Source organism: Cervus elaphus, chromosome X (genome assembly GCF_910594005.1).
Source record: "Cervus elaphus chromosome X, mCerEla1.1, whole genome shotgun sequence".
In the NCBI taxonomy this organism is placed as follows: Eukaryota; Metazoa; Chordata; class Mammalia; order Artiodactyla; family Cervidae; genus Cervus; species Cervus elaphus.
This window is the reverse complement of record NC_057848.1, coordinates 75,922,864-75,945,263: the sequence shown is the minus strand read 5'-3', so window position 1 is coordinate 75,945,263 and position 22,400 is coordinate 75,922,864. Positions and strand designations below refer to the sequence as shown.

The following is a 22,400-nucleotide window of genomic DNA, read 5'->3' as shown; positions in this document are numbered from 1 at the left end:
CAGAGCATTTGCCGATGTGCCATTTTGCTGATTCATTCATGTTTCCTGGTGGTCTGTCTGCCTCCCCAACCAGATCCTCTCTGTAGCCTCAGCTCCTTCCTGCCTTTCTCATCTCATTTCCTACCATCTAGCCCAGGAACTGTACATATTTTTCTCAGTTCTGATTATGAAAATAATATACTCCCATTGGGCAATTTCAGAAAGAACTAGTCACAGTCCCACCAGATAGAGAAAGCCACTATTAAAATTTGCATTTATTGCCCACCTGTTTTTCACTCTATAAATCCAATTTTACATCATTTAGTTTATGTGATGTAAAGATTTTTGTTAATTTAAAGAACATTTTTATTTGATTATAAAAGTCATAGTATGCACACTATAAAAACATTGAGGAAAAACACATATAAACAAGAAAGTTAAAAATTACCCATAATTTCATTGCCTGGTGAGAATCATTTTAGTAGTTCAGATTTATTCTTCTGTATGCTTTTTTCCACTATTTTTTCCCCCTTAACAAAATCTCATGAACCAGTGGGCATCTTTCTTTGTCAGCACGAGACAGAGTATGACTGAACCAATACTTCCTTATTTCCTACTTCTGATTCCAATTTATATTGCTTTCTTTCCATTGTCAACAACACTGTTGTGGCCTCATTGGTACACATGTCCTTGGCATGTGACTGTGTTCTCGTTTTGCTTTCATCCTTGCAAAGGCTTTCTCCATTTCTCAACATTTCAAAATAAATGACTTGTCACCATTTTTGTGTTTTTGTTAGTGAACATGTAAATTTTTAATCTGTCCAGAATTGAATTTGGTTTAATACTTAAGCTCAGGATTAGCTTCATTTTTCTAATTGTTTAATCTGTTTGTGAAATATCATCATTTCTCCACCTGAGTTGACGAGAAAGGGTAGCTAACGGACGTGAATTTGAGCAAACTCTGGGAGATAATGGAGGACAGAGGAGCCTGGCATGCAGTCTATGGGGTTGCAGAGTTGGATACAACTTAGCAACTGAATAACAACAAGGGGACTTGAGCCCCTACAGTATCTATCAACATCCCCCCCCCCCGATATATATTTGATGTGGACAATTAAGATTCCCTCAGCCTTCAAGAATCACCACCTACTCCTACTGACTAGAGAGCCATCCTGAAGATTTGTCTCTAAAGAAAGTCTGAAGCCAAAGCTACACCACACTGGTTGAGGTGTCAGTCCTACCGTGTCTATATCATATATCCTTGCCTCTGTTTCTAGTGTAGCCTCTCTCCTCATGCCAGCCACACACTGCTAAGACCAGTGTAACTCTAACACACCTGGAATATAGGCTAGGGCAAGTACCCTCTCACCCTTTGCCCCCAATCATATCTACTTCTCTCCCCGAATAGTTTCATTATTAGTGATTTACTCTTCTATCAAAACTCTGGAATAGTTTCATAAAGTTACAAAAGAAAAATAACAGCATTGATATCACAGTTATAATTGCATTAAATTTGGAGAAAACTGGTATCTTAAAACATAAATCTTTTCTCTCAAGATAATGGTGTTTCTTTATACATGTATATTTTTCATTTTATTTATTTGTTGATTTATTTTTAGCTGCCCTGGGTCTTCATTGCTGCACTTGGACTTTGTTTAGTTGCAGAAAGTGGGGGTTACTCTCTAGTTGTGTTGAGTAGCTTCTCATTGTGGTGGCTTCTCTTATTGCCAAGCGCAGGCTCTAGGCACACGGGCTTCAGTAGTTGCAGTTCCTGGGCTCTAGGTGCACGGGTTCAGTAGTTGTGGCACATGGGCCTAATGTCCCGCAGCATGTGGGATCGTCCCAGACCATGGATTGAACCTATGACTCCTGCATTGGCAGGCAGATTCTTAACCACTGGACCACCAGGAAAGTCCTGGTACTTCTTTTTATTTTCCTGAATCTTATGTGATTTTTCCCAGCAAGTTTTTTGAGTTTTGTTCTTATAAGTCCTACATATGTTTTAATATTTTATGTATAGAGTGTGTATATAAATATATAGCATATATGTTAATATGACAAAGCTATGACAAACCTAGATAGCATAATAAAAAGCAGAGACATCGCTTTGCTGACAAAGGTCCATATAGTCAAAGCTATGGTTTTTCCAGTAGTCATGTATGGATGTGACAGTTTGGCTGTAAAGAAGGCTGAGCATCAAAGAATTGATGTTTTCAAATTGTGGTGCTAGAGAAGACTCTTGAGAGTCCTTTGGACAACAAGATCAAACTAGTCAATCATAAACGAAATCAACCCTGAATATTCATTGGAAGAACTGATGCTGAAGCTGAAGCTCCAATACTTGGGCCACCTGATGCAAAGAGCTGACTCATTGGAAAAGACCCTGATGCTGAGAAAGATTGAGGGCAGGAGGAGAATGGGGTGACAGAGGATGAAATGGTTAGACAGCATCATCGGCTCAATGGGCATGAATTTGAGCAAACTCCAGGAGATAGTGAAGGCCAGGGAAGCCTGTTGTGCTACATCCAGTCCATGGGGTTGCAAGGAATCGGACATGACTTAGGGACTGAACAACATCAAATATGTTAACATATGTTATACAATGTTATATGTAGAATATAACATATATTATGCATGATATGTTATTATTAACATTAATTACATAATGTATAAAGCATATATATTTATTGCAGTTGTGAATGGAATCTTTTTTCTGGCTAACTATCGTTGGTTTATGAGAAAGGTGATGATTTTTATAAAATTATCTTGTACCCATCTGTCTGACTAAAAATGCTTCTTAATTGTGGAGTCTTCCAAGTAGGTGACATAGAATTTGCAAATGGAAATGAATGTGTCTCTTTTTTCCAGATTCTTCCCATTTGTTTCTTGTTCTGATCCCACCACAATGTCCTGCCCTTGGCTGTCATGGCAACACTGCTAGGGATTCACTATGCACACTGATGTTTCATTTACCAATGGTTCAGATATATTTAATATATCATGTTGATGGAGAATCCTTTTATTCCTGGTTCACTTGTATTTGTTATTTTAATCAGAAATGGAAGTTGAATTTTATTAAACAACTTGTGTTGATTTGCTGTATTTTTTAATGAATACAATCAATTTCATTGTATGGAGGTTTCAAAATGTACCCAACCATTCCTCAGGGAATTGGAGGCTTAGATTTTTTTTCAAACTTTCATTATTGTAAATGATGCTGCAAGTGATTATCTTTATAAAAAATAAATATGCATCTTTTTTTTTTTTACATGAGCAGGAAGAAAAGCAAGTGACCAAGATTGTCGAGCATCTCCTCTGGTTCTAGTACTGGGGTTGGTCTTTCAAATCTGCTGGTCTTTCTGGTTCACCCATGTTTGAAATAGTTGGGGGACACTTCTAGCAGCTAAATTTTGATGAACATGCGAATGAGTAGGAGACAGCTAACAGAGACAGAGGAGTCTAATTATTTTTTTAGACTTCTATTTTTTTTCAGCTTAATCCAGCTCAATACATAACCCCTGAGTGCTTCTTATGAATCAGAGATGGTGTGGATTTAAGGCAGACTCTACTCAGTCTCTGCCTTTAAGGGTCCCTTAGTCAGCACATCCTCATGTAAATGAGAATACGAATCTGTTTCTTCAAAGTAGAATCATGGAGAAGTACCTGGTGGCCTACTAGTTAGGATTCTGGACTTTCACTGCCATGACTCAGGTTCAGTCCCTGGTTGGGAACTGAGATTCCCACAAGCCTTGAGGCATGCCCCCCCGCCAAAAAAAGGCAAATCATGGGTCCCTAGTTGTAAAATTGGCTTCCCTGGTAGCTCAGTGGTAAGGGATTCACCTGCAATGCAGGAACTGCAGGAGACGTGAGTTCAATCCCTGGGTCGGGATATCCCCTGGAGGAGGGCATGGCAACCCACTCCAGTATTCTTCCCTGAAGAAGCCCCATGGACAGAGGAGCCTGGTAGGCAATAGTTCATAGGATCACAAAGAGTCGGACACAACTGAAATGACTTAACATGCACGCAGAGCTAGAAAATAATTTGGTTAAAAAATTTGAACCTTTATAGGGTCTGATTCTGAGAACTGAGATGCTATACAACAAGGTTGGTCTAAATCCCAGTGTGCAAAAGTATTCACCTCACTTTTGCTAGCAATAAGTATAGTAGTTTAATTTTCTTTACAAAGCTTATTAAAATATTCCATTGCTTTGTGGTCACAGTGGTTTAGTCGCAAAGTCATGTCTGACTCCTTTGTACATATTTACACTCTCACTTGCCTTTTATTAATGCTTATCTTCTTGTTTATCCTTTGTGATTCTTTCCATTTCTTTTAAACATAGAAAATCTCACCTATCCCAAGGTCAGAAAGATATTTTGTACATTTTTTCTTAGTTTTTTTACGGCTTTATTTTTTTCAATCACTCAGTCATGTCTGACTCTTTGCGACCCCATGGACTGCAGCACACCAGGCTTCCCTGTCTTTCACCATCTCCCAGTGTTTCCTCAAACTCATGTCCATGAGTTTATAGTCCGTGAGTTTTAAGTCATGACTTCAAAGTTGGAGGAAAAAAATAAATCTCCCAGGCCTTTGCTATGGAGGTTTCCTCTCCCTTTAATGTCCACCAGCCCCCTTCTTCAACTTGTAACATTCATTGGGAGCTGAGACCCAGGATAAGCCTGCCCTGCCCCAAGACTTCTCTTACAGCTAAAAAGGGTCTTGTCATCATTTTTACCTCCACTCAACAAACATGCTTCCATTACAGCATCTCCATTTCTTTCACTTTTTTTCCCCAATATATATCTAATGCTTATCCATCCTGTTTTCTGGGCTCGGGAGAGAGTGGGGAATCAGTTTGACCCCACTCTGTGACACTAATAGTTCAGAAGTAAGGACAGAAGGTAAACAGTTATTTATTCAATGTGCTTAATCTATTAAATAACTTATTTATTCAGCAAAATAATATATAATATAAGTACACATGGAGATAAATTGTGCTGTTATGAGCATTTAGGGGAAGGGAGAGGGTTTAGTTAAAATAATATAGTAACATTAGAATAAGAAACAAGAGACACACATACTGAAAATAATACATTGTAAAAGTGTATCATTAATAGCAAATTCTGTGATTGCTTGCTTAGAAAGCAAAAGATGATTAAGAAATCTTTTTAGGAAGGCAGATGGATACAAGACTATTTTATCCAAAAATCTTAACCTTTTTATTAATCAGCCACCAAATAGAATGAAGAAAAATACTACTCACAGTTGCAACTTCCACTTTGAGGAAGAGATATTTAAACAGAGACCTAAAGCAAAAGATGAAGTCAGCCATGTAAGGGACTTTTAAGATAGAAGCCTTTCTGGCAGAAGCAATAGCAAGTACAAAAGCCCAAGGCACAAAAGTGCTTTATGTTCAACAGCCACAAGGGAGGCTGGCATGGTTGGGGCATATGGTGAACGAGGGTTGGGGGCAGACACAGGAGGTGAGTTCAAAGAGATGGCAGGGCTCTAGAGGACTTTGCAAGGGGCTCACAATTTCTCTAAGCACAATGGAAGGTGTTGGAGGGTTTGAAACAAGCAAGTGACATGCTCAGTTTGATATTCTATAAAGACCACTCTGGAAGTTGTATAGGGAATGGATGGTAAGGAGAAAGAATGTAAGCAAGGAGACCAGTGAAGAAGGCATGGGAGAGACATTGCTGGGAACTTGCAGGTGAAGAGCAGCAGATGGATTCCAGATAGATTTTGGAGGAGATCTTAAGCCAACAAGATATTGCTGTTGAGTGGATATGGAGAGTTAAAGAAAAGGAAGATATTAGGGTTGGTCCCAAGAGCATTAAGACCACAATTTGGGTGGCTGTCTTCGTCACCTGGGGCTACCATAACAAAATACCACAGGCTGGGTGGGCTTAAACAATAGACAGCAATTTTCTCACAGTTCTGGAGGTTGGGAACTCCAAGGTCAGAGTGCTGGCAAATATGGTTCTTGGTGAGGGCACTCTTCCTTACTTGCAGATGGAAACCGTTTCGCGGTGTCCTCACATGGCCTTTCCTCTGTGTGCGTGCAGTGAGAGAGGAATCTCTAGTGCTCTTTCCTCTTCCTCTAAGGATACCAGTCGTATTGGATTTGTTCCCCACCCTTTCAACCTCATTTAACCTTAATTACTTCCCTAAAGATCTCGTCTTCAAATACAGTCCCATTTGGGGTTATGGTTGCATCATATGAATTTGGAGGGTGAGTATAATTCAGTCTACAACACCGGTTTAAGTAAGAAATTCATTGTCTCACAGCTCTGCAGGCTAGAAGTCCAAGATCAAGGTGTGGGCAGGATTGGTTCCTTCAAAGGCTGAGAGGGAGAAAGTGTCCCAGGCCTCTGTGCTAGCTTCCGGTGAGTTACTGGCCACCTTGTGTGTTCCTTGGCTTGTAGAAGGATCACCCCATCTGTCTTCATCTTCCCATGCGATTCTGTGTGTGTGTGTGTGTCCACATTTCCCTTTTTGTATAAGGAAACCAGTCATGGTGGATGAGGGACCACCCTGCTCCAGTATGACGTCTCATGTTCACTCATTACATCTGCGTGACCCTATTTTCAAAGAAGGTCCCATTTGGAGGTCCTGGGGGTTGGGATGCCACTATATGAATATTTGGAGGACAAAACTCAGCCCGTAACAGGAGATCTCTGCCTTAGAGAACTAGGTGAACAAGGACCTCCACCGATAGAGGGAAAACTAAGGGGCAAACAGGCTTGTAGGGGTATCAAAAGTTTTGTTTTGAACATAATATATTTGAAATGACAAGTGGGTATCTAAGTTTTGGGGTGTAACGTTGGCAGTTGTATATTATGACTCTGGCTCAGTAAAGAAATGTGGTGTGACTGGTATATTTAAAATGGATAACTAACAAGGACCTACTATATAGAACAGGGAACTCTCTTCAATGTTGTATGCCAGCCTGGATGGGAGGGAAGCTTGGGGGAGAATGGATACCTGTAGATGTATGGCTTAGTCCCTTCGCTGTCCACCTGAAACTATCACAGCATTGTTAATCGACTATACTCCAATAGGAAATTTTTTTAAAAAAAGAATTGTGAGGTATGTGTGTGTGTGTGTGTGTTTTATAGTTAGGGGACTGAATGTGATCACCTAGGGTATGAAAGAGGTGCAGAAAAATCCAAGACCCAACTTTAGGAGTTGGGAGGAAGAACCAGCAAAGGAGAGTGAGAAGGAGTAGCCAGTGAGGTAGCAGATGGGGAAACAGGAGTGAGGTGTCCTAGAATCTTAGAGAAGGGAGTGTTTACAGGAAAGGCTGTCCAGTGACTCAACAGTGCTGAGAGCTACAGTAACACTAGGGCAGATAGGTAAAGGGTGAACTTGACAACACAGAGTTCATAGGTGACCAGTGATAAGAGTTATTTTAGTGGACTGGTGGCAGCTGAGGCTGGATTCAAGAGCATTGATGCCTACAATGGGAAGAGAGAGGAATTGAAGACAATACCTACAGACAAGTGCTTTGAAAGGAAGCAGGAAAATGTGGGGAAAGAAGATAGGAGTCAAGGGATGAATTTTTTTTTTTCAGCTGCTAACAAAGACAGCAGGTTTGCATGGTATGGGGATGGTCAAGTAGAGAGGGGGAATTCAGTGATGCTGGACAGAGGGGCAAGTAGAAAGGATGGATCGAGGGTGCAGAGAAGGCATCAGCCTTAGAAAACAGAAGGGAGGCATCTGCTGTTTTAGCTTGCGACAAGGAGGAAAGGTTGGTTATAGAGGAAGGCAGGTGAATATGCTTGACGACGGTCTGATGAGGGAGTTTCCATTCTATATATTCTAATTTCTAAATCAAATATGGACAAGGCGAGCAGGAGGAAAGTGGGAAGACATGGGGACTTTGAGGAGAGAGCAAATCGCCATTGTAAGAATGCACTGGAAAACACAAGACAGAGGTCCTCCCGCACAGCGAGGTGTGCCCAAGTGAGTTGGAGACCATAAATCTCTAAGGCTGTGCAATATGCCAGCTTGTGTGATTCTTTCTAGCAACACAGAGATGCTTAAGTGCAGGTGCACAAAGCATAAATGGTTGGGTTCATCCAATGTTGGGGATTTGCCAGTCAATTGTGAAAGAAGGCAAGAAGGGACAGGGAGTGATGATATGACGGTTCATGACTCTAAGGGCACTTGGAGAATAGAGACAGGAGATATAAAGAGATCTGATCAAGGGATGGACTGAAATCTTGAGAATAAGGTTCTGTCCCACATGTAGAGCCTGGCCTTATGTAGGTGCTCAGAAAATATTAATTGACTTGGTCACAAGGGAGGACACCGGAGAGCTGCAATGCTGCAATCATACACCAGGGGGCAAGAGACGACAAGAAATGAGTCTAATCAAGCCCTGCCTAAAGTCTGGGGACTGTGTGGCCAGAGCTCCAGGCCCCCTCCTGCCTGCTCTCAGTTTCCCCGGGCAGTGGGAACAAATTATACAGGGTATCCAAGCTGGAGTCTACTGAAGGTACCACCAGCTGGCTGGTGGTGGAGCGTGTGGGGCAGGAACAGAAGAAACCATGAACCGTATGACAGAGATAAAGGGGACGTCCTTCATGCGTGCCTGTCCTGGGCTCTTGGTCCATGTCTGGGCTCTGGACAATGCCCCAGCCCTGAGCAACCACAGGAAGCAGACTCGAAGTGTTCTTGTGCACCCTCACGTACAGAAAACTGGTACCAAGAAGTTCAATCTGTGTTGGTCCTGAGGAGCCATCCCACTTCCCCTGAGGCTTGTCCCATGGGATATAGCCTCACATGCTGACTTGACCTAGAGCGGCCCTAGAGCTACGTGGCCCAAATCCAGAAAGGTGTTTTGCTGAAGCAGGGGCCTGGGGAGCTTCTGGAGGAGAGGAAAGACCCATTGCTCAACACACCTTCCATATGCCTCCTGGGCACCCATCCCATGTTGGGAGCACAAGACAAGGTCGACTCTCCAGTCATCTGTTCACCTACGTGCTCCCTCATTTCCTCAAGCTTTCCCTGCCCCTACTATGTGTTAATGAAGGTAACAGACAATTATGCCCAGTAGGATAGACCACAGAAAGGGAGGTGTCAGGGCCAATGTCTGACTACTGGCAGGGGTAACTGAGAGGAGGAAGGTGCCTCTCCCTGAGTGGAGACCTGGTTTCTTGAGATGTTGAAGAACCTGTTTTTGGCTGTATCTATCTTGACGTGCTCAGAGGACACCAATGGGTGGTGGTTTAGTTGTTAAGTCATGTCCAACTCTTGTGACCCCATGGACTGAAGCCCTCCAGGCTCCTCTGTTCATGGGATTCTCCAGGGAAGAATATTGGAGTGGGTTGCCATTTCTTTCTCCAGGGGACACCCATGGGGAGACATCTAGTACATAGTTGGATCTAAGGGCCTGGAAGCCAATGGGTAAAGAAGGGTGGGGTATTGGGGTTTGGGAGTCACATCATTTCCCAGGTAGGGGCTATGGGCTGCAGAGGGGTTAGCACAGGCATCAAAGATGGCAGTGGGTCTGAAGGGTGACTGCCTGGGGCCTGCTGTCCTGAACATGCTTGTAAGCTGAGCAGAAAGGACTCAGTGGGACTTGGGGGGAGGTCCTCACAACAAGGAGGGGACAGCTTCTGAAGTTTTGTTCATCTTCTCAGAGACCAGGCACTCTCTCTGAATGAGAACTAAGGAAGGGGGCGGCACAAGGGCCAGATCGGCAAGGATAAGACTTGTGTTTACTTCTTCATCCATTGGTCCCTCAATCCAGGAGGGCTCTTCATTCTGACCCCATTCTGGAACAGGCCCCTTATTCTTCCCCTGCATTCTAGAGAGCCTCACCAGGCACACAGAGGTAAAACAACTTGCTCACAGTCTCAGAGCAAGTGGGTAGCAAGTGAAGCCTAATATAAAAGTTTAATGTCCTGCCTTCCTCAGCCCCATGTCCAGGTCAGGAAGTGGTGGGAATTGTTGTGTGTGGGTGAGGCTTAGTACCAAACTGCATGGCCCTGGCTCCTTCCCACGTGCCCTGCTGTCCACAGGCCCCTCTTTGCACGAAGCTTGCTTTTCCAGTGGACCACATGCTCCAAGGTTCTGGGTGTGAATCTCCCCATGAGCCAAGCTCTTTTCCGGAGACCTGCATTCTCGGTTGAAATCTCACCCCACTTCAGCCAAACTTCCAAACCCTCTTCCCCCAGGGCTGGTGGGCTAACTTCTAAATAGATTACACAAACATTAGAATGCACAATTCTAAATACTGCAATTTGTCTGTTCTGTCTGTTGACCTTTGCCTCCATGCCTTTGACATGTTTTGATTCTCCAGGGTTGTGGGTTTTGTTTCATCAACAAGGTGACCATGTGGTTAATTACCCTTTGACCTTCGGGGTCAGGGCCTCCATCTGGGCAGGAAACACCCAGAGCTCCAGGAGTTTCTTGGCATTTAGTTGTCCCTGCCAACAGCTCCCATGCTCCCCCCACCACCACCTCACCTCCCTGCAGTGTTCCCGCCTGTCTCTCTCATCCACCAAGCCCTCCTCCAAGTCTCACCAAAGGCCAGGACTTTTGCCCCGTGGTAGCTACGGCCCATCCTCTTCTCTGAGTCCCTTGCTGAGGACGAAGCCTGAGGCAGGGTGGCAAGATGACTGGATGAGGTTCAGTGGCTTAAGAACACCAACACCTGAGCTAAGTGTTAGGTGCACAGGGGAAGCCGCCTTCCTGGGGCCCAAGGCTGAGAAAGTGGGCTGCCTTGTGCCCTAGGGATGGCCTCCCAGGAGTTAGCCCTAGAAGGCTCGAGGGCCTCACCAGCTTGACTTGTCACTTGAAGATCCTGCATCAAGCAGCTGGTTTTCTTTGTGAAATGTTCTTCAGGTAGCTGGATGGCCCTTGGTGGAGGATGTTCTTGGGGACATTTGTAAAAAGAAGATTCTGGCCTGCCCCTGAATCTCAGCCTAGAGGAGGCAATGGCATGTGTGCAGCAGGGGCTGAGCAGAGACACATGGGCTTCGGTGAGGCCCAGGTGAGGCGGAAGAAAGGGGAGCAGAGAGTCTTCGGGCTGGGCTCTGCTTCATGGGCGAGGATCAGAAATCCAGAGGTGAGATGGAAGGATGTTCAAGGCATGGAGAAGAGGGACAAATCCATGAGGGCAGAAGAACCAGGACTTGTGCCCAACCCAATGGTTCCACAAGGCTGGGGCAGAGTGTATGAAAGGTGGAGGGCCATGCAGTTGGGTAGGAAGGGTGAGGCCAGGCCACCAGGCCAGACTAAGATCTTGGTTTTATTTGATAAGCAGTGGAAGCCATTCCACATCGTCTTGCTTAGCCATGAAAATAGAAAAACAGTGCAATGCTTTTCTATGCCCTGTGGAACATTTAATTGAGTCATGGCGATAAACTGGAGTCTTTGTTATGGTCGTTGGGGCCTGTTTTGATAGTTGGGGATGAAATTTGCGGCAGCCCTAAGCCCCCTAGGCCCACCCTGGGCCCTTCTCTCCCTTCCAACATTTCTCCCAGGGATTTTGGCAGAAGTGAACAACACTCACATCCCAGAACATTCCGAGGCTGCCTTCACTTTCACTGCCTTCAGCTGGAACCCTTGAGATGCCATGCAGGGCCTTGGCCGGGTGGTGTCCCACCAATGCAGATGAGGAAGATCATGGAGCATGGATGGCATTTTAATAATGTTCTTCCTTCTTTATTGCTTCCCTTGTGGCTCAGCTGGTAAAGAATCTGCCTGCAATGTGGGGGACCTGGGTTCAATCCCTGGGTTGGGAAGATCCCCCAGAGAAGGGAAAGGCAACCCACTCCAGTATTCTGGCCTGGAGAATTCCATGGACTGTGTAGTCCATAGGGTCACAAAGAGTCAGACACGACTGAGTGACTTTCACATCACATCACATCCTTCTTTATTATCAAAGTCATTTGGGAATAGGAACAGTTACCAAGTTTTGCTGACCTACAAATTACATGAATGTTCGGCCCGTGAAGTCTGCACTTGGAATATCCTATTATATCCAGACTGAGGCTTGGTCAGTGAGGAGGCTGTGCCGCCCACCCGGGGCTGAGCTGACAGGGGCGGGCACTGTGGTGTCTGTGTTGGGAAGGGTCTGCCATGCAGGGGCTGCTGTGTCATGTTCCTCCAACTTCCTCTGCCCTCTCCACCCACAGAGAACTGCAACTCCAGTGCTTTTCCGGACAGAAGCTGCCAATTCGGCTTTGTAAATAAATCAAAGGAGGGGTAAATAAATCCTTGCCCAGCCACCAGGAGGTCTTCTGGGGTGGTTAGGCAACAGTGGTCTGGGTCAGGGGCCACTCTTGCTGACCTCCTTACTAGGGGTGCACACTTTACATCTTGGGGCTGCTGGTGGTACTGTTGAGGGAAGGCAGGCCGGGGTCTGAGGTCCTGGATCAACTGTGTCTGGGCCCCCCTGAACCCATAAGATCACGGTGCTCTGGCCACTCTGTGCCTCTACCCCACCCCCACCCCAACATCGAAGCTGGTGGGAGCCGGGCAGCTGTGGTGAGGTCAACACTGTCCAACAGAAGCACCAAGGCCAGGAAACTTGGGGTAAGCTGCCCCCATGTCCCAAGCCATGTGCCCAGCCACTAGTTGTGTGTGGGTCCCGGGGCTCAGGACACCACCCAGTAAGGAAAGCCACATGGCTGAGGCTGTCGTGCTGGGCATGGGCATTTGGGGAGCAAAGCTCGCTTGGCCTTTGGATGGAGTCTCCCTCCCAGGCCCTTCCCTGACACGCATCTGCCCTTGGGCTGTTGGAAGAACCTCTCGTCTCCCTCAGAGAGGAGTCTGGGAGGAAAGACAAGTTGATTGAGTGTGTTGTGCACTGTGCGAGTGTGGCCTGTGGGGCCCGGAGGGAGGATGATAAGACAGAAAAGCTTTGCCTTGTGTCATTCCAGGTGTAGCTTCCATTTGTGGCACGGGCTGCAGAGCCCCCAGCACCTCCTGGGGCAGTTTAGCACAGACTGTGGGGACAGCCATAGCTATTTCCAAGTGGAGTTGTGGCCTTGGAAGCTTGGTCCATGATCAGTCTTCTTGACACAAGTCTGCTTCCCTGGGTAAGGCTGGGACAGAACTGCCCCCTCAGTTCATGATGAAGAGTGCATGCAGGTCTCATTCCTTTGGTGCTAAAGCCACCCCTGACCCTCGTGTGGACACTGTCATCTCTTGGCCTGGTCACCCTGTCTTTCCCTGCACCTAGAATCAGACAGCTTTCTCTTGGGCTACAATCATCAGGAGACCCTCTGAAGCTGGGAGAATAAGAGCTCATGCCCGGGAAAAGAAGGGAAAAGAAAGTACCAACTGATCCCAGCTAAACCCATCAGTCTGCCCAGGCAGCCAAGTCTAAGGTCTCAGCCAAGAGTGTCAAGAATGTGTTGGAGAAGTAACTGGGCCTACAACTGCCTAAGAGACCTTGCTCACTGTATTTTGCCTTTAGTCACATCCAAACCAAACTCATGCTGAACCAGCCGGCACATGAGCACTGGTTCTGGGCCTTTAGCCCCGTGCCCTCCACTTTCCCCATCCTAGGATGGGGTGAAACTGCAGCTACTGCTGTGGGGATCCCTGGAAAAAAGCAGGCCCGGGCAGCTGGCCCCTCTGACCCTCTGGCCACCTGGGTTGGGGGCTGAGCTGGGAGCCGAACTGTTGATCAAGGTAGAGCCTGAGGGAACCACAGACTACCTCAGCTCAGGATCCTTGTCTGAAATCCAGAGGGTGGTGAAGCCAGAGTCATCTGGGTCAGATGGGACAAATCCTGGCCCAGAAACACCGTAAACATCAAATTCAAATAATAACCCCAAGTGGATGCCTCTGGTCGAGTCAACTTTTGTAGTGCCCCTCTTGAAGGCTCTATAATACCATTAAGCACCATCTGCTCTTGGAGCTACGTAGAAAAGGCACCATCTCTTTCTCCTTCCTTTTTTTTTTTTTCTGATGGACAAACAGAGGCCCAGAGGGCTTCAGTGACTTGTACAGCAGAATGAGGCCCCAGCTGCGTTATCTTGGGGAGTGTGATGCTCTAGGACCTGCCTGACCACCTCTCCTTTCTGTGTAAAGGAGAAAATACTATACTCCAGGAGTTGGTGATGGACAGGGAGGCCTGGCGTGCTGCAGTCCATGGGGTTGCAGAGTCGGACATGACTGAGCAACTGAATTGAACTGAACTATAGTTGGGGAGGGTGGTTGCTTCAACGGATTTTTATTTCTCACAGATCTAAAGGCTGTCAAGGAGATCAAGATCAAAGTGACAGCAACATAGGTTTTATTCTGAGACCTCTTCAATTGGCTTGTAGGTAGCCACCATCTTGTTGTGAGCTGATGTGAGTGCCTCTTTGTGCACAAAAGAGGGGGATCAAGCCCTTTGTGTCTCTTCTTCTAAGTGCACTAATTCCACTACAAGGACCCCACCCTTATGACCTCATCTACAGCTAATTACCTCCCAAAGGCCCCACCTCCAAATACCATCCCATTAGTGAGAGAGCTTTAACATATGAGTCAAAGGGGGGGCAGGCATTCAGTCCATAGCACCGTGGTAGAGATCTGGCTGCCTGGCAAATATCAAGCTTCTCCTGTGGGTCTGTGGCCTCACTGCCTCTTTAACTTACCACTGGGGATGGGGGTTTCCTTTGCCTTATTCCAGCAATGGCTCAATACTTTAAGACTGATGTTCACAGCACATGATGACTTCAGGTTGGGTTATCCAAGCACCCCCTACCCCCTCTTCCCCTCCCCAGTGCACACACCTGGGAAGATGCTCTCCTTGGTGCTTGACTGAGAGCAAATCACTCTTCCTCCAGGGAGAACACTAAGGAACCTGGGTGCAGAGCAGATGGGCACTGTGCCCTTGAGCAACCAGGCTCACCTCTGATGGGCTATACCGGGCACAGCCACAGTCTACAAAGAGAGGGTAGCACCAGGCCAACTGTGTCGGGACTCGGCTATCCAGAGGTCTTGGGCACATGGCCACTTGGGAAGGCAGGTGCCATTTCTAGGTTCCCAAAGTCAATTCTAAGTTCACAGAAAGTTGTAGTCAAAGATAGTTTTTATTAAGCAGCAAACTGTGATGATTTTAGCACAATTTGTTGACCTATTTCAGCTTCCCACAGTTGGATTGCTATTTCCCGTGGGTTTCCCCAGCACAACTGTGGAGGAGGTGCAGGCCTTGATGGTTGAAGCCAAGGCCTCGAAATTCTCACAGCTTGAGATGGAACAGCTGCTTACTAGATTGAAAACCATGCTGGAAAATATTTCTTGGCAGAAAAAGGGTATTCTAAGCCATGCATTCTAAACTTCAGCCTGCCTGCCCATGGTAGAATAGGTAAGTGCAACACTGGGCAGCAAAATTTCCAAGACACAGGTTGTGAAGAACTAACAATGAGAACAGACATATTAGGAAAAAAAAACGAGTTTTCACCCCCCACCCCCCACCCCCCAGTCCAGGGGACCTGGAGGTCCCCTGGCTATGCAGGCTTCATTGGCCTGTCTTTCCCCCCTTCTCTCAAGGCCTGAGAGAAAAGTAGAGCTAATGTGGCTCTACTGATTCAAGTAGGACTGCTGTGATGACATACAGGGATTTAGTTGGTTTGGCCCATTATTCCCAGAGGCTTGGACAGTCTCCAGTCCTGAAGAATGCTGGCCTTGTTCAATGGATGCCACCTGCTGAGAGAAAGGGAACAAGATGGAGTCCTTTGCTAGAGTTCCTGGGCCCATTTTGCAGTGGTGTGAGGATCCCTTTGGTCTGAGCCAGTAAGCTGCTGAGAAGGACGTCTTTGGAAAACACAAGCCTGCAAGGTGCCAGTAGATGTTGGAGCTGGGGAAATGGTATACCCCCAGCTTCTCTCTCCCAACAGCATAGTAGCTTAAAGAGCAGCAGAAGTCGGCCTGGGCTCTCCAAAAACTTGTCTGAAGGCCTAAGGCTACTGGATTCCATATCTGGCTGCCCCCGACCCAGCTCCCGACCAGCCATGGCCAGTCAAGGCATTAGAAGGTCTCTCCAGCCTATCCCTGCCTCTAACTTTAGGCCTCACCATTCTACACAGAATAGATGACTTCCATGCAGAGCCTCCCTGGCAGCTACCTGGCTCATTCAATGTGACACGGAGAGGTAACAACCCATTCTGGCCTGCGGACAGGGGAGGAGGGACAGACACCCTGATGGTGTCACCAAGAGTGGACTGTGGGGCATTTTGTGCTGGAGAAAGAGGGACCCCCTTGGACTGGTTTCTGAAGGTGATAGATTTCAATGAGTTGAACTCAAGGGGGTGGAGGACAAGGTTGGGGAACCAGAAGGAGCAGGGCTGGGCTATGGGCAGAGGCTGAATGTGCTGGAGGACCTAGGGAGAGCAAGGCTCCAGAGTGTGGAGAAGAGTAGCCAGGGAAGGGTGTGTGAACCCCCGCAGTCTTGTGGACAGGGAGCATCCGACATGGTCCTGCCCTTGGCTGCTCCCCTGGTTCTTCTCCCACCTGTGTCACATCCCCGGGTCCTCCTTTCTCCACTAACTGGGCATCTGCCTCTCAGGGTAAGTGCCTTAAGAACATGCATGAGGGTCTCAGTAGAGTCTGGCTTCGTAAATGAACCACAGTGTCCATTGACCATCTGATGGCATCATGTAGGCTGTCCCTCTAATGGACCACCTTTCTGGAGGGCTGGTGACCCAGCTGGTCAAGGGGTGTTTGTGAAATGAATCATACCATTTAAAATACACAAATTCCTTCATTCTGCCTTAGTTTACTGGAGTTTTGTTGTGGTTATTTTTTTTTTTTAAGGAGTTAAGCTCTTTTAAGATTTCTAAAGCCAGAACCCAAACATCCTTTGTAAGTGGTATTAGTCAGACAGAGTTTGTGGTCCCCAAGGGGACTGCTGGGAGTGTATCTGGGAGCCAAACCTGTTATGTGACTGTGGTCTCGACCAGCTCCCATCCCTGCCCTAGCAACATGGCCACTGCAGATGGTCCCCAAGGTGGGGTTTGCCCTGCCAAATATGGGGCACTCCATGGTTGGATGCCAAACACTCATCAGAAGGACTCCTGGTTTATTTTCAATACAAGGAAATGATCCCACACCAGGCCTGGCTGGATGGCATCACCGACTCAATGGGCATGAGTTTGAGTAGACTCTGGGGGTTTGTGATGGACAGGGAGGCCTGGCGTGCTGCGATTCATGGGGTCGCAAAGAGTCGGACACGACTGAGAGACTGAACTGAACTGAACTGAACTGAAAGATACAGAAGTTCAGAAAGGTCTCCCATCTAGGGCATTGAGTTCAGCATGTGGCAAGACTCACTCTGCCCTGGGAACACATTTTTGAGACGTTTCCAAGTAGGACTGCAATTAATATCTACGAGAACAGCTCACTTTTTCATGGAAGCCTAGAGAGTCTTTTTGCTCAGCTGTGACTGCTACCCCCATGTGGGTACCCATCCTCAAATTTTCTTGTGCTTTAAAGTGTGGATTTCACACACGGAGCCTATGCAGAAGGGGTGTATCCCTGTGCAGAACCTCCAACCTGGGTTGGGGGCAGAGAAGAAGGGAGTGCTATACCTGAGCAAAGGTGGCTTGGCCCATGGTGGCCTGCTCATTGGGAGCCCAATTACTCAGTTGGACTACTTGGTAAAGATGATTCTGTGGGTCTTGCGACTGTTGCCAGAGGCAGACGTAGTCTTGTGGAGTCTCCAGGTTAACAAGCTGTGGGTTGTGGGTGATGGTAGTAGTCTGAGGAAGGTTGGTAGAATAAATGCTTTGGGACCCTGAGCCATGGGTCATAGGGAATAGATTCATGTGGGGCTGATACTGGTTTTCAGGAAAAAATCTGTAATAGAAGAAACATGTTACAGAGACACGGGTCTAGCAATAAGGCCCAAGAGACATAGTCTTGCTCATTAAGAGGTGCTCAAAGAACCTTTGATTTGGGTGGCCAAATCAGGAGTCACTTGCTTGGACTCTCACTTTGGCCTGAATAAGACTCAATTCTCCAAAGTAAAGCAAATGGAAACACTGAAAAAATGTAGTGATTTGTATCAAGTGGTATTGTTGCTATTACTTGGATGGTCCTGCTTCGTTCAAGATGGTGATCTCTGTGTAAGTCACTTCACCGACTCCGAAGTCAGGGACTTGCCCTTCATCACTGAAGGAACCTGAGACCCAGAGGGGCTGCAAGTCCACTTTCTCCTCTAAGTCCAGGGCTCCCTCTATCACCCTAACCTTGAGAGCTGTGTGATAAACAGAGATGTCTGAGCATCATCCCAGACTCTGAATATGCACTTTCAATAACCTCCTCAGGTTGATTCTGATAATCAGGCCAGTGAGAAACATGGCACTAACCCATCCCACATGCCAGGGTCACTGTTCCTAAAGGAAGACTCAGAAGGAACTCAGGAGAGCTTTAGGAGACCCGGTCAGAGACTGGCATTCATTCAGAAATAAATATTGGGCACCAAGACTGTGCTTACACCACCTTTCACTGTTGAGCAGAACCTTCTTTTTCTGGCATTGAGACCAAAGATTTTATCCCTGAGCTGAAACTGTGTTCCTGTCCTCATACTGCCTCCCAGGACTTGGTCTTTCTGTGTTCTTGGCTCTTTAGGTATCCAATGCCATACGGATTGTCAGTGCCATGGAGACCCCTTCAGCTGCTCTACTATGACCACAGGATCCCAGGAAAATGGAAGCAGGGAGTTAGGAGCCAGGAGTCCCTCAGCTGGGGATGCTCGAGACTTCCCAATAGACACCCTGTGCCGTGAGATGGCTTGGCTAGAAGTCAAGCAATTTCAAGACTGGAATGCTACTTCCCTAGCTTGGAGGCTTTCTGATCTAGCCTTCTTATTTTCATAGAGACACCTCTGTTCCATCGAGGCATGCTTGGCTATGGATCATGCCAGCAGAGGCAGCAGGGCCACAGAGCAGGATGAATGGGAGCAGGTTGCTTGGGATGAGGGTACTTTGGGTGCCCATGGGCACATCACCCATAGTTTCGGGCGCGATGTCCAGCCACCACCGGATAGCAGTGACCTCAGCCTTTATGACCATCTTGCGGCCTTCTTACCTGAATCTACCAGGTTCCAGGCCATGGAAGGTTTCAGCACGATAGTATCCAGAAGCATTGATGTTTTCAGCACGATAGTAGCCAGAGGACTGCTGTTCAGCTAACATTTTGATAGGAAAAAAGATGGGTTGTGGTGGTGGTAGGGATAGGGTCAGGGGCACGAAGCCATCATTGTAGTGCAACATAGTGAAGCTAGGTTGGTTTGGCTGGTATACTTGCAGCACTTGATTCTCCCCGGTGGTATTATATTGTTGTGGCTGCTCGGGCAGCAGCAGCTGCAGCTGCTGCTGCTGTTGCTGTTGCTGCAGCAGCTGCAGCTGCTGCATCTGCAGCAGCTGCTGCTCCTGCTGCTGCTGCTGCTCCTGCTGCTGCTGCTGCTCCTGCTGCTCTTCTTGCTTCTGCTGCTCCTGCTCCTCCTGCTGCTGGTGCTTCACCTCCTCCTGAACTGGCACCTGCATCCACAGGAAAGACAGAAGAGCAACTCAGTGTCTGCCAGAGCCTCATATATGGAACAAACTATCCATCCTCTGCGGCAGAAGACAACAGGAACATTTCCTCTCTGGGCGCCCCAGCAGTCTGGTGACTCTCCGCTCCCAGGTGTGAGAAGCTGTGGTCCAGAACCCACACACATGCATGCGTGCATGTGTGCCCAGGTCCAGCAGGTCTGGACGTTTTATCTCAGGCAAGTGAACTGCACCCAACTGGGAAACCACCACTCCCACCAGAGAAACAGGGGAGCCCATGCTTTCATGAGAATGAACTCTGCCTTTGGCTACAGCGATGAAAGCGGCCTGCCATACCTGGACAGAGGTGTCAAAAGTCTGCTGAAGCTCCCTGGGGAACTGTGAAGAATATGACACACTTGAACCACTGACAGATGTGGCCTCTGAAATATCAGAGAAGGGACTCTTCATTGCCTCAGAGCGTGGTTTCTTGGGCGCTGGCTCCAGTAAATCAGGACTGTGAACATGGCCTGTGATGGATGGCAGCTCCTGTAAGGACACAGTATCACAAAGGTCTTACTCAGGGGCCACAGCTTTCCTTAGGGCAGAAGACATGTTGGTCATGGAGCATGACTGCCTACAGGCCAGCTCACAGAAAGCCTTGGCCCACCTCAGCTCATACAACTAAAAGAAAAGGAGCAAAGCCCTAAGTCCCTGCTGAAGATCATTCCAGATGTGCCATGCTGCCCTGGAGGCACTCACTACTAGCAGGCTCTATCAACTAACCCCTTGAAGGCTGTCCAGGGCCCTTACTCATCTCCCTTTTGCCACTGGCATAGAACTGGTCTCTGACCTGTAACTTGGAATCGTGCATCATGTGGAGCTGCTCCTTCAAAGTTTCCAGGGAGCTCCTCTGGTTTTTTATTTCAGCTTGCAGTATCTGTGTCTTCTTGTCCAGCTGCTTCTGGAATTTCTTCATCATTTCCTCCTCTTGTCTCTTGATGTATGATGTGATGTGCGATGACAGCTGTAGGGGCGGTGGGGAGACATCACTATGGGTTATATATGGGGCCACCAGCTTCTCCAAATTCTACCACATTGTTTCATTCCCAAGCTTTGGCATACTGAGAACGTGAACAACAACACCCCAACCCTGATTTCATTCACTACTAGAAAGTGTGAAGAAATGTTAGGGAATCCAAAAATCCAATAATCAGAAAAGATTATGAGAAATGTTTAGTCTAATTCTTCCCCAAACATTGACTCAGAGACATGAAATAACCTTCCCACAGTCCTTAGTGAAAGAGTCAGAGTGTAGCAGGTCAGATCACAAATAAGACATGTAGAAACATCCATCAAAGCTCCTGCTAGTGACGCAGAAAGAAGGAGGCTCAATTGGCACTTCCTTTCATCCAGGCACTCATGTCAGCACCATCAGAATCCACAAATCTAACTTTCCCACAACCGTGGTGTCCACACAACTATATTACTTGGAGGAACACTCTCCCCTTAGCCCTGGAAATCTAATTTTAACTTGAGTATCAGTCTCAGATCTGCCGATAAACAAATGTATGTGTGTGCTTAGTCACTCAGTTGTGTCTGACTCTTTGTGACCCCATGGACTGTAGCCTGCCAGATTCTTCTGTCCATGGGGATTCTGCAGGCAAGAATACTGGAGTGGGTTGCCATGCCCTCCTCCAAAGGATCTTTCCAAGCCAGGGATCAAACCCAGGTCTCCCACATTGCAGGTGGATTCTTTACTGCCTGAGCTACCAGGGAAACCCAAGAATACTGTAATGGGCAGCCTATCCCTTCTTCAGGAGCTTTTCCCAACCCAGGAATTGAACCTGCATTACAGGTGGATTCTTTACCAACTGAGCTACCAGGGAAGCCCAAACAAATGTATAGGTTAACAAAATTAGAAACCATGTTGCAGGACAAACTAATGCTTTGCATTGGCAGGAAAGAAGGGATGAGGCAAGTCGCACTTGAAAGGGAAGCTGGGAAAAGAGCCTTGTGCAGACTATACACATTTAGGTGGCCAGGGAACTTAAATGCTGCTGCCAGGAGGCATGTTCTAAAACACAGATTTGATTGGGGAAGTGACATGCTCAGATCAGTGTTGCATGCCTTCGGGCAGCAGTGTGGAAGATGAACTGACAGGACAAAGTAAATCTGGAGTCAGAAAAAAACCTAGTGAAGAGGCAGTAGAATTAACTTAAGATCGAGATAACTGGGACCTGAAACTGATCAGAGACAGGAAACAGATAGGAAGAGTCAGGGGAGTGCCCAAGATGGAAGAGCAGGAAGACCCTGAACTCATCTGCTCCCATGGGCACACCAAAATTCTATCTATCGAGCAACTACTGATGAGAAAGATCTGAAGACCAGCACAAAAGATCTTCTACAACTACAGATCTTCTCTATAGAGAAGGAACCATGAAGAGATGGGTAGCAAGAGTGGAGTTGCACGACAGTTCAGACACATACCCTAGGGTAGGTGACCCACAGACATGAGGACAATTACAATTGCAGAGGTTCTCCCCAGGGTGTGAGAGGTCTGAGCCCCACATCAGACTTGCCAGGCTGAGGGTCCTGCCTGGGAAGCTAAGTTCCCAGATCATTTGGCTTTGAAGGCCAGTGGGACTTACTTTCAGGAGAGCCAAGGGGTATAGGAAATAGAGATTTCACTCTTACAGGACGCACACAAAGTCTCACATGATCCTGGATCTAGGGCAGAAGCAGTAACTGGATAGGAGGCTGGGTCAGACTCACCTGCTGATCGTGGACAGCCTCCCAAGAGGCAAAAGGCAACTGCGGCTTCCCCCAGGGACACAGACACTGACAGTAGCCATTTTTGGAGTTCATCCTCCTATGTGGACACTGGTGTTGGCAAGGGCCATTGTGGGATCCTCTCTCAAGCTTACTAGCCCTGGGA

General features: G+C 47.2%; 1 protein-coding gene across 5 annotated transcripts in view; it reads right to left on the bottom strand.

Moving 5' to 3' along the window:
- Positions 1–15,009: 15,009 nt before the first annotated feature.
- The window catches only part of PASD1 (PAS domain containing repressor 1), a 122,586-nt gene continuing 115,195 nt past the window's right edge, over positions 15,010–22,400 (bottom strand). For 4 of the 5 annotated variants that reach the window (XM_043896310.1, XM_043896311.1, XM_043896309.1 and 1 more), the window contains 5 exons: positions 20,316–20,489; positions 19,820–20,011; positions 19,020–19,471; positions 17,519–17,786; positions 15,010–15,638 (listed from right to left, as the gene is read on the bottom strand). In XM_043896310.1, coding sequence (XP_043752245.1) covers positions 15,513–15,638; positions 17,519–17,786; positions 19,020–19,471; positions 19,820–20,011; positions 20,316–20,489 — 1,212 coding nt within the window. In that variant the 3' untranslated portion in view covers positions 15,010–15,512. The remainder of the gene's footprint in view (positions 15,639–17,518; positions 17,787–19,019; positions 19,472–19,819; positions 20,012–20,315; positions 20,490–22,400) is intronic. The other variant, XM_043896313.1, reaches the window with a different exon arrangement.